This window comes from Oncorhynchus mykiss, chromosome 20 (genome assembly GCF_057628025.1).
Source record: "Oncorhynchus mykiss isolate SJ-2025 chromosome 20, ASM5762802v1, whole genome shotgun sequence".
Classification (NCBI taxonomy): domain Eukaryota; kingdom Metazoa; phylum Chordata; class Actinopteri; order Salmoniformes; family Salmonidae; genus Oncorhynchus; species Oncorhynchus mykiss.
Window position 1 is genome coordinate 23,854,665 of NC_143041.1, and position 12,915 is coordinate 23,867,579.

The window sequence follows — 12,915 nt, forward strand, 5'->3', positions numbered from 1 at the left end:
ACCCTCTCAGACAATCCCGCAGGTGAATAAACCATAAGCTGGATGTGGAGGTCCTGGGTTGGCGTGGTTACACGTGGTGTGCAGTTGTGAGGCCAGTTGGATGTGCTGCCAAATTCTCTAAAACTACGTTGGAGGTGGCTTATGATAGAGAAATTAACATTAAATTCTTTGGTAACAGCTCTGGTGGACATTCCTGCAGTCAGCATGCCAATTGCTTGCTCCCTCAAAACTTGACACATGTGTGGCATTGTGTTGTGTGACAAAACTGCACATTTTAGAGTGGCCTTTTATTGTCCCCAGTACACGCATATGTGTAATGATAGGCCACACCTGTCAGGTAGATGGATTATTTTGGCAAAGGATAAATTCTCATGTAAACAAATGCGTGCACAAAATTTGAGAGAAATAAGCTTTTTGTGCATATTGAACATTTATGGGATCTTTCATTACAGCTCATAAAATATGGGACCAACACTTTACATGTTGCATTTATGTTTTTGTTCAGTATATATAGATAGACCTATGTTTTGAAACTGATTTGCCTCTGTAACTGTAGCAAACATGTTCTTACATGTCAGGTGGGTCAGGTGATTCTCTTCAATTACCAATTTCTCACACCTGTGCTTCTTAATCTTGTACTCATAAACATTTCCATGTTTTTAAAAAACTTTTAATAGTGGAGAAGATGAAGGCTCAGTTGACATTTGGCCTGCAAAAAGCAGCTCGTGTTCCGTCTGATGCAATTGTATACATGTATGTTTATGCTTCACAATGAAACCTATTTAAAATGATATTCAGAGGGCAAGGTAGAGATTAATGGGGAATGTTTTGTATTTTTGCGTTCTCTGTGATACATGTGAGACGCAGGTGGGCTCAACCTTGTCACACCTTTAGCAACAATATTAGACATAAAAATAAGCATCCAGCGATCATACACTGTTTACCAGGGGGCAGGGCTACCGAGGTAAAGGCTCATCTGAAGAGGGTGCTGGCTAAGGCTAAAACTGGCGAGCATAGAGAGTATAGGGATATTGTTATCCACGCTGGCACCAACGATGTTAGGATGAAACAACCAGAGGTCACCAAGCGCAACATAGCTTCAGCGTGTAAATTAGCTAGAAAGATGTGTCGGCATTGAGTAATTGTCTCTGGCCCCCTCCCAGTTAGGGGGAGTGATGAGCTCTACAGCAAAGTCTCACAACTCAATCGCTGGTTGAAAACTGTTTTCTGCGCCACCCAAAATATAGAATTTGTAGATAATTGGCCCTCTTTCAGGGACTCACTCACAAACAGGACCAAGCCTGGCCTGCTGAGGAGTGACAGACACCATCCTAGCTGGAGGGGCGCTCTCATCTTATCTATCAACATAGACAGGGCTCTAAATCCTCTAGCTCCACAATGAGATAGGGTGCAGGCCAGGCAGCAGGCTGTTTGCCAGCCTGCCAGCTTAGTGGAGTCTGCCACTAGCACAGTCAGTGTAGTCAGCTCAGCTTTCCCCATTGAGATCGTGACTGTGCCTCGATCTAGGTTAGGAAAAACAAAATATGGCGGTGTTCGCCTTGACAATCTCACTGGAATAAAGACCTCATCCATTCCTGTCATTATTGAAAGAGATTGTGATATCTCACATCTCAAAATAGGGCTATTTAATGTTAGATCCCTCACTTCCAAGGCAGTCATAGTCAATTAACTAATCACTGATCATAATCTTGATGTGATTGGCCTGACTGAAACAACCCTGATAAATGTACTGTGTTAAATGAGGCCTCTCTTCCTGGTTACACTGGTGACCATATCCCCTGCACATCCTGCAAAGGTGGAGGTGTTGCTAACATTTCCGACAGCAAATTTAAATTTACTAAAAAATAAATGACTGCGTTTAGTCATGAAATCTATGCAGCCTATTCAATCACAATGTATAGCTACTGTTTTACAGGCCTCCTGGGCCACATACAGCATTCCTCACTGAGTTCCCTGAATTCCTATCGGACCTTGGCAGATAATATTCACATGGCAAAGTCCACAGACCCACACCAAAAGGCTTTCGGAGCCATCATCGACTAAGTGGGCTTTGTCCAACATGTCTCCAGACCTGCTCATTGTCACAGTCATACCCTGGATCAAACTTTGTCCCCTGGAAAAAATATTGTGGATTAAAAAAAAATCCTCATAATCCTGGACTATCAGACCACCATTTTATTAAATTTGCAATCGCAACAAATAATCTGCTCAGACCCCAACCAAGGATCATCAAAAGCTGTGCTATAAATTCTTGGACAACAAAAAGATTCCTAGATGCCCTTCCAAACTCCCTCCACCTACCCAAAGACGTCAGAGTACAAAAAAATTGGTTAACCACCTAATTTAGGATCTACATTTAACCTAGAGTAATACCCTAGATGCAGTCGCACCCCTAAAAAGGAAAAATATTTGTCACAAGAAATTAGCTCCATGGTATACACAAAATACCCGAGCCCTGAAGCAAGCTTCCAGAAAATTGGAATGTAAATGGCGCTCCAACAAACTGGAAGTCTTCTGACTAGCTTGGAAAGACAGTACTGTGCAATATCGAAGAGCCCTCACTGCTGCTCGATCATCCATTTTTCCAACCTCATTGAGGAGAATAAGAAAAATCCTAAATGTATCTTTGATACTGACGCAAAGCTAACTAAAAAGCAGCATTCCCCAAGAGAGGATGGCTTTCATTTCAGCAGTGACAAAAATATCCAAAGCTCAGTTGTCCTGAGCCAGCACAGGATTGCCAGGACCTAGGATCAATGGAGCCACTCAAGTTATTTTATCCTGGTCATGGCCTCTAAACCTTCAAGCTGCATACTGGACCCTATCCTAACTGAACTACTGAAAGAGCTACTTCCTGTGCTTGCCCCTGCAATGTTGAACATAATAAATGTCTCCCTATCCTCCGGATATATACCAAACTCACTAAAAGTGGCAGTAATAAAGCCTCTTGAAAAAGTTAATTATCGACCTATATCGAATCTCCCATTCCTATCCAAAATGTTTGAAAAAGCTGTTGCGCCGCAACTCACTGCCTTTCCGAAGACAAATAATGTATACGAAACACTTCAGTCTGGTTTTAGACCCCATCATAGCACTGAGACTGCACTTGTGAAAGTGGTAAATTACCTTTTAATGGCGTCAGACCAAGGCTCTGCATCTGTCCTCATGCTCCTACACCTTAGTGCTGCTTTTGACACCATCGATCACCACATTCTTTTGGAGAGATTGGAAACACAGTTAATCTTGATGGTTGTACAGTCGTCTCAAATAAAACTGTGAAGGACCTCAAGCGTTACTCTGGACCCTGATCTCTCTTTTGACAAACATATCAAGAATATTTCAAATACAGTTTTTTTCCATCTTCGTAACATAAAAAAAAATCAGAAACTTTTTGTCAAAAAATGATGCAGAAAAGCTAATCCATGCTTTTGTCACTTCTAGATTAGACTACTGCAGTGCTCTACTCTCCGGATACCCAGATAAAGCACTAAATAAACTTCAGTTAGAGCTAAGTACGGCTGCTAGAATCTTGACTTGAACCCCAAAATTTGATCATATTAGTGCTAGCCTCTCTACACTGGCTTCCTGTTAAGGCTAATGCTGATTTCAAGGTTTTACTGCTGATCTACAAAGCATTACATGGGCTTGCTCCTACCTATCTCTCCGATTTGGTCCTGCTGTACATACCTACACGTACGCTATGGTCACAAGACACAGGCCTTCTTATTGTCCCTAAAATGTCTAAGCAAACATCTGGAGGCAGGGCTTTCTCCTATAGAACTTACTGACTATCCACGTGAGAGACGCAGACTCGGTCTCGGCCATTAAGTCTTTACTGAAGACTCATCTCTTCTATTATGGGGGCTGAATCACTAGCTTACTGATGATCTTCCATGCCTTGAGTGGGTTGAATCACTGACGTGATCTTCCTGTAAGGTTTTGCGCCCCCTCGGGCTTGTGCTGTGGAGGAGATCTTCCTGGGATATACTCAGGAACAGTGTCCACCGACCCTCCCCCTGTCTCAGCCTCCAGTATCTATGCTGCAACAGTCTATGTGCTGGGGGGCTAGGGTCAGTCTGTTTTATCTGGTGTAATTTTCCTGTCTTATTTCGTGTCCTGTGGGAATTTAAGTATGCTCCCTCTAATTCTCTCTTTCTCCCTCGTTTCCTCCCTTGCCTTAGGACCTGAGCCCTAGGACCATGCCTCAGGACTATATGGCCTGGCTGTCCCCAGTCCACCTGGTTGTGCTGCTGCTCCAGTTTCAACTGTTCTACCTGCGGCTATGGAATCCTGACCTGTTCACCGGACGTGCTACGTTGTCCCGAACCTGCTGTTTTTGACTCTCTCTCGCTCGCTCTGTCACACCTGCTGTCTCGACCTTTGAATGTTTGGCTGTGAAAAGCCAACTGACATTTACTCCTGAGGTACTAACCTGTTGCACCCTCTACAACCACTGTGATTATTATTTGACCCTGCTGGTGATCTATGAACTTTCAAACATATTGAAGAACAATCTGGCCTTAATAGCAATGTACTCATATAATCTCCACCCGGCACAGCCAGAAGTGGCCACCCCTCAGAGCCTGGTTCCTCTCTAGTTTTCATCCTAAGTTCCTGCCTTTCTAGGAAGTTTTTCCTAGCCACCATGCTTCTACATGTTTGGGGGTTTTAGGCTGGGTTTCTGTATAGCACTTTGTGACATCTGCTGATGTAAGAAGGGCTTTATAAATACATTTGATTGATTGATTGATTGATTGATAGCATATTAACCATCCCAACACCATCTGTTATATTTAAGACAAATCATGTTTTTCCATCTCAAGGACCATTTTAGATTTAAATATAGCTGCATGCAACTCAAAATGTGTTACATCATTGAAAACATTGACCTTTTACTTAACTTCCATATCTTGTAGTTTGAGCATTAAGCTGTTCACTTCTCAATTGTTTCCCATCTAGCCCCATTCAGATTAGCCTAATAGCCCAGAAAGGTTTACACTGGTCATATTAAGGGTAGTTACCTCTCATCTAGAGAGCAATTTTAAGCACCCTATTATTTTACTCAGCAGAGAAAAACCAACTTAATAGTTCTGAATGTATTAGAAAGCTTGCTTATCGGAAGTGTATGTGTATACTATTGTCATTAATTGCCCTAATGTAGTGGAACCTAGGTGTTATTCTGGTCACGACACAAATCACCTCTGAGAAACTGTATAAAAGGACAAATGTCTTGTAGCAACTCACAAAAAGCTTGCATTTCTCAGTGAAGAATCTCCATTCTCAAGGTAAGATACTTTCCAAAATATACTCTCCTGTTCAAACGATCAATTTCTACTTTATACCTAAATGCTGGTGTCTAGCTTACTGTATGTGTAATACATGTTTACCTTAATAGATAGCAGTTATTTAGAAGTTAATCAACAAAAAAAAAACATATATTCTGCATTGTAAGTGTGATACATTTTCCCCAATTCCAGATGTGTTTTTTTCTCTTCCTGACTTTCTATGCCCCTCTTCTATTCTTTCCTCTACCTTGTTTAGTTTTGTCACCATGACGGTAGCATTGTTCGTACTGGTGCTCCTCTGCATGGCTGGAATGCTGCATGCTGAGGCCTCGGACCAGTCTGGAGAGAACAGGTAAGATTCCCATCCTACATTTGAAATGTCTGCTCATTTGATATTGATGTGGTGTCCCCTGCATTATCTAATATCTCCATTCCTCTCTCATGTTTGTGTTTATGTCTGGTTGTCAGTCTCACAGAAAATGGACAGGGTTTGGGGAGAAGATATGCTGAGTCAACCATTGCCAGTGACATGAGCAAAATCATGGACTCAATGGTTCAGAAGAATTTTGTCAACTTCCTGCTCAACCAGAAGGAGAAAAAGAGCATGTAAGTCAAATTGATCATAGAGTTTGAAATGACTATAATTGTTACAGTTCAGAACTTGATAAATTGAAGAAACTGAGAGCAAATTCAGTCACTAACAACAACTACAATATAATCAAAAACTGTCACAGGTCTAATGTCATTCCGGAGGAAGATCCAGGTGCTTGCTTGTACAACAATCTCCTGAAAAAACTTGCACTGTGCATCCGCAGCAAGGGACACAGATCCATGTGAGTTCATTCTGTGAAGATATTAACTTCAATATGAACTTCAATATGAATTGTTGCCAAATTATTTATTGTGTCATCTGATTATAAGATTTTCCAATTTGTTTCCTTTCTACAGGACCCAGTGATGTTTTGAAGAATATCAGCAAATGACCAACATAGGCAAGAGAATGATGCAAAGAGAAACCTGAAGTCAACCACAACATTGTGACAATTTAGAAACAAATTGCCGCTTTCTAATTTGTTGTGAATCCAGAATGTCTTACCTTTTTCATAAATAATTGCTAAGGTGAAATTAAATTATTGAACTATTAAACAAAGATTGGCCTCACTTGGTAGTAATTTCATCTCACATTTAGCATGAGAAACATTTCACAAAAGTAACAAATGAAATGGCAAAAAATCGTACACAGTAATATTTTCACAAATGTCAAACATTTCCACAAATGTTACACCTTAAAAAAAGGGTCCTACTGGTCCTATTAAAAGAATAACATGGTCCTTTGCATTTCTTGAGAAGAAGAGGCTTCATAGACCACTAAATAGGCAACAACTAGAACAGAGTTTGCTACATGGCTTTATTATAGTCATTTTTGTCCAACCGGGGTGTTTGGACAAAAATGGGCCCCCCCTCATTAGCCTCTTGCCGAGGCAGTAAGTGACAGTATTCAACTCTAGATGAATGCTGAGCCAACCTTTTCGGTTTGAAGAGAAGACATGGGTAAATAAATGGAGGTAGGACGAAAGAAGATGGAAGAAAGTGGAACATATTATTCATAAATATGGAGTGGGGGATTGCACAAGCCTTCTGGAAGATTTGGTGAAGGAAAGTGAACGTGAAGAGAGTGAGGGTGAATTAATTGTGGTGTCAGGTGCGGTGATGACCGCCGGGAAGGAGCTCAGTGTGGAGAGATAAGCGGTTCAGTGAGGAAGGTTGGCGCCAAGTGGAAAAAAGGGGATAATCTCTGGAGCAGGGAGCCGTTGAAAGGACTGATAGCGGGGTGGCGTTAAGTGTTGAGGATCAGTTGAAATTCAAGATTCCCGGTGTCTGTGACGCCCGCCGTGCAGTGGGGCAAAAAAGTATTTAGTCAGCCACCAATTGTGCAAGTTCTCCCACTTAAAAAGATGAGAGAGGCCTGTAATTTTCATCATAGGTACACTTCAACTATGACAGACGAAAGGAGAAAAGAAAATCCAGAAAATCACATTGTAGGATTTTTAATGAATTTATTTGCAAATTATGGTGGAAAATAAGTATTTGGTCACCTACAAACATGCAAGATTTCTGGCTCTCACAGACCTGTAACTTCTTCTTTAAGAGGCTCCTCTGTCCTCCACTTGTTACCTGTATTAATGGCACCTGTTTGAACTTGTTATCAGTATAAAAGACACCTGTCCACAACCTCAAACAGTCACACTCCAAACTCCACTATGGCCAATACCAAAGAGCTGTCAAAGGACACCAGAAACAAAATTGTAGACCTGCACCAGGCTGGGAAGACTGAATCTGCAATAGGTAAGCAGCTTGGTTTGAAGAAATCAACTGTGGGAGCAATTATTAGGAAATGGAAGACATACAAGACCACTGATAATCTCCCTCGATCTGGGGCTCTACGCAAGACCTCACCCTGTGGGGTCAAAATGATCACAAGAACAGTGAACAAAAATCCCAGAACCACACAGGGGGACCTAGTGAATGACCTGCAGAGAGCTGGGACCAAAGTAACAAAGCCTGCCATCAGTAACACACTACACCGCCAGGGACTCAAATCCTGCAGTGCAGACGTGTCCCCCTGCTTAAGCCAGTACATGTCCATGCCCGTCTGAAGTTTGCTAGAGAGCATTTGGATGATCCAGAAGAAGATTGGGAGAATGTCATATGGTCAGATGAAACCAAAATATAACTTTTTGGTAAAAACTCAACTCGTCGTGTTTGGAGGACAAAGAATGCTGAGTTGCATCCAAAGAACACCATACCTACTGTGAAGCATGGGGGTGGAAACATCATGCTTTGGGGCTGTTTTTCTGCAAAGGGACCAAGACGACTGATCTGTGTAAAGGAAGGAATGAATGGGGCCATGTATCGTGAGATTTTGAGTGAAAACCTCCTCCCATCAGCAAGGGCATTGAAGATGAAACGTGGCTGGGTCTTTCAGCATGACAATGATCCCAAACACACCGCCCGGGCAACGAACGAGTGGCTTCGTAAGAAGCATTTCAAGGTCCTGGAGTGGCCTAGCCAGTCTCCAGATCTCAACCCCATAGAAAATCTTTGGAGGGAGTTGAAAGTCCGTTTTGCCCAGCAACAGCCCCAAAACATCACTGCTCTAGAGGAGATCTGCATGGAGGAATGGGCCAAAATACCAGCAACAGTGTGTGAAAACCTTGTGAAGACTTACAGAAAACGTTTGGCATCTGTCATTGCCAACAAAGGGTATATAACAAAGTATTGAGATAAACTTTTGTTATTGACCAAATACTTATTTTCCACCATAATTTGCAAATATATTCATTAAAAAAAATGTGAATTTCTGGATTTTTTAAAATCATTTTGTCTGTCATAGTTGAAGTGTACCTATGATGAAAATTACAGGCCTCTCTCATCTTTTTAAGTGGGAGAACTTGCACAATTGGTGGCTGACTAAATACTTTTTTGCCCCACTGTATGTTGCGGTTGAGAGCGTGGGGGAAACGGAGAAGACATTGTCTGTCCTGCTGAGTTTTGATGTAGTCTTTGCCCGACAAGGTCAAATTAGGAAATGTAAATTATCCCGTGAGAGCTTTTGTTCTGAAAATACTTTATGGGCATGTTGTAGCAGTGTGTAGGAGGGGGATTCGAGTTGGATTAACACTCCAAACAGCCTACCCGACAGCTCGGTGGTGTCCGCATGGTCCTAAAGCACACCCTTATGGCGTTTAGTATCACATTCCAATGATAAAAATGGGGGGGGGCAGAAATGCAATTTCAGAATGTGTGGGGGGACACTTTTCCCCAGTGAAAGTTGCGCCCCTGGTGTTAGTTGTCGGGGTTCCCATGGGGCTGGAGATTGGAGGTGTCCGGTGAGAGAAAAGAAGGTTGAGGTTGTCAGGGTTAGAGTAGTACAGAAAGTGTCATATGCCGAAGCAGTGAAGAGAGTGGTAGAGGAAGATGGTTACAGGTTGAGGGATACTGAGAGGATTCCTGTGAGTAGGCAGAAACCAAGAGAGCGTGATGGGAAGAGTATGTGCTTCAGTAAGGTGGGCTTTTTAGCATTTATAGCCATGGTTGTCAGTTGTACTGCAGAAATTGATTGGATATCACAGAAAATAGAGGTTGTGGTGGTAGCTGCTGAGAAGTACTTGGGATTGGGAGGATTTACTGCAGAACAGTTGCAGTGGGTGTTGCGTGGTAGTGTTCTGTCCTCCCAGAGCCATTGGTCTGGAGTAGGATTGGATAGGGTTAAATAGTGGAATGGGGTGGTGTTTTTTTAATATATATATATTTTTTATAAAGGTCTAACAGTAGGCAGGGCAATTTTTATTTTCCTTTTCCCCAATTTTGTATTACCTTATCAATAATTTTATGCAGGTAGGCCGTGAACGGCCTCACACACCAGTACAGTAGGTAGCGGTGTATCCACCTAAAAGTTGGATGTTATCCACCAACTAAATCCCGAAGAAGAAGAAGAAGAAGCCATGGATGCCCTGGTGACAGTTAGTACAGAGATAGCCAAGGCCTTGACAATAAAAGAGGAGTGTTGTGTATTTTGACATTGAGACAGTTTACGATACCATGTGGAGGGAAGGGTTGTTGATCAACTTGAGTGCATTTGGGGACGTCTGTATAACTGGATCATGGACTTGTTCGATAGAGTCATACAGGTGAGGGTGGGGTCAGAATTGTCAATGCGGTTTGAAGTGGACAGTGGTACTCCTCAGCGAAGTGTCGTTACTCCTGTGCTGTTAACCTTGATGGTACATTACGTATTTAAGGAGGTGGGACAGGGAATGGATGTGGCATTGTATGCTGATGATGGGGCTGTATGGAAGAGAGGTGGGAATGTGAAATATGTGAGGAGGAAGATGCTAGATACTGTGGGAGTTGTGGACGATTGGTCTCTAACATGGGGGTTTAGGATGTGTGTGGCCAAGTCCTACATTATGCTGTTTTCTAGGAGGAAGGTTAAATATGTTAGGCTGCAAATGTAGGGTCAGGATATAGGTAGGGTGTCTGGATTTAAGTATTTAGTTATGTGGTTTGATAAGAGGCGTACGTGGAAGAGACATGTTGAGTATATTCTAATTAAGTGTAGGAAGGTGCTGAACCGCATGAAAGCAATGGCAGGTTATGGTTGGGGGTTGGATAGACAAACACTGTTGATTATATACCAGGCATTGATCATGTCATGTTTGGATTATGGGTGCTTTGTATATGGATCGGCAGCCAAAACAGTAGTACAGCGGCTGGCTAGGATACAGTCAAGGGCCCTGAAATTGTTGAGGTTTTGCAGATGGATAGTGGGGAATTGCCACTGAGGATAAGGCGGGACAAACATCATTAGCATACTGGACAAGGCTGAAAGGGAGTTCAGAAGGACATCCTGTGGTCATGGCAACCTGGGAATGCTGGGAGCGAGGAGGGGATAAGCAGAGGGCATACGCGTGGACAATCGGACAGAAGGTAGTAGAATATTGACTGGGGGAGAGAGAGATAGGACTGGCATTTGCATTGGGGAATGTTCCTGCTTGGCTGTTTCGAAAACCAAGTGAAGATGTGGACATGATTGAAGGCAGGAAAGAATGGGGTGAAGACTTGAGATGGTGTGTGGAGAGATGTATATATAATTAGCTTTATTTGTTTTTAAGGATATAAACAGACGGTTCAAAGGATCTAGTCAGTGGAAGGGTGGGGGCTGGGATGTCTATCCCATGTTTCAATGTTAGAGTATGTAAGTGGTTAACTGATTGTGTCAATGTATGTGGCAGAATTGATGGCCATGATTATAGGTTTGAGGCTAATCTGAAAACAAGGCTCCCTAAATTTTATCAGCATATCGAATGCGCGACCCGGGGTGGCAAAACCCTGGATCATTGTTATTCTAACTACCGCGACGCATATAAAGCCCTCCTCGCCCTCCTTTCGGAAAATCTGACCACGACTCTATTTTATTGCTCCCAGCCTATAGACAGAAACTAAAACAGGAAGCGCCCGTGCTCAGGTCTGTTCAACGCTGGTCTGAACAATCGGATTCCACGCTTCAAGATTGCTTAGATCACGTGCACTGTGATATGTTCATCATAGCGTCAGACAATAACACTGATGAATACGCTGATTCGATGAGCGAGTTCATTAGCAAGTGCATAGGTGATGTTGTACCCACAGCATCTATTAAAACATTCCCCAACCAGAAACTGTGGATTGATGGCAGCATTCGCGCAAAACTGAAAGCGCGAACCACTGCTTTTAATCAGGGCAAGGTGACCGGAAACATGACCGAATACAAACAGTGTAGCTATTCCTTCAGCAAGGCAATCAAACAAGCTAAGCGTCAGTATAGAGACAAAGTAGAGTCGCAATTCAACGGCTCAGACACGAGAGGTATGTGGCAGGGTCTACAGTCAATCACGGACTACAAAAGGAAAACCAGCCCTGTCACGGACCACGATGTCTTGCTCCCAGCAAACTAAACAACTTCTTTGCTCGCTTTGAGGAAAACACAGTGCCACTGACACGGCCCGCTACCAAAACCTGCGGGCTCTCCTTCACTGCAGCCAACGTGAGTAAAACATTTAAATGTGTTAACCCTTGCAAGGCTGCCAGCCCAGATGGCATCCCAAGCCGCGTCCTCAGAGCATGCGCTGACCAGCTGGCTGGTGTGTTTACGGACATATTCAATCAATCCTTATCCCAGTCTGCTGTTCCCACATGCTTCAAGAGGGACACCATTGTTCCTGTTCCCAAGAAAGTGAAGGTAACTGAGCTAAATGACTATCGCCCCGTAGCACTCACTTCAATCATCATGAAGTGCTTTGAGAGACGAGTCAAGGACCATATCACGTCCACCCTACCTGACACCCTAGACCCACTCCATTTTGCTTACCGCCCCAATAGGTCCACAGACGACGCAATCGCAATCACATTGCACACTGCCCTAACCCATCTGGACAAGAGGAATACCTATGTAAGAATGCTGTTCATCGACTACAGCTCAGCATTTAACACCATAGCATCCTCCAAACTCGTCATTAAGCTCGAGACCCAGGGTCTCGACTCTGGCCTGTGCAACTGGGTCCTGGACTTCCTGACGGGCCGCCCCCAGTGCGTTCTCAGCCCTCTCCTGTACTCCCTGTTCACCCATGACGGCACGCCTCCAACTCAATCATCAAGTTTGCAGACGACACTACAGTGGTAGGCTTGATTACCAACAACGACGAGACGGCCTACAGGGAGGAGGTGAGGGCCCTCGGAGTGTGGTGTCAGGAAAATAACCTCACACTCAATGTCAACAAAACAAAGGAGATGATCGTGGACTTCAGGAAACAGCAGAGGGAGCAGCCCCCTATCCACATCAACAGGACAGTAGTGGAGAAGGTGGAAAGTGTTAAGTACCTCAGCGTACACATCACGGACAAACTGAAATGGTCCACCCACACAGACAGTGTGGTGATGAAGGCGCTGCAGCGCCTCTTCAACCTCAGGAGGCTGAAGAAATTTGTCTTGTCACCACAAACACTCACAAACTTTTACCAAATGTAGTGGAAATTTCCTGTATACCAAATCTTGAGAGAGCAAACCACAC

At 43.4% G+C, this 12,915-nt stretch overlaps 1 protein-coding gene across 1 annotated transcript; it reads left to right on the plus strand.

Annotated features, from left to right (window-relative positions):
- Positions 1-5,247: 5,247 nt before the first annotated feature.
- Positions 5,248-6,456, plus strand: LOC110499134 (uncharacterized). The gene is made up of 5 exons (XM_021576059.3): positions 5,248-5,306; positions 5,563-5,658; positions 5,775-5,912; positions 6,041-6,139; positions 6,255-6,456. The coding sequence occupies exons 2-5, from the start codon at positions 5,573-5,575 to the stop codon at positions 6,262-6,264; spliced, it is 333 nt and encodes a 110-aa protein (XP_021431734.3). The 5' UTR covers positions 5,248-5,306; positions 5,563-5,572; the 3' UTR covers positions 6,265-6,456.
- The last annotated feature ends 6,459 nt before the right edge of the window (positions 6,457-12,915 follow it).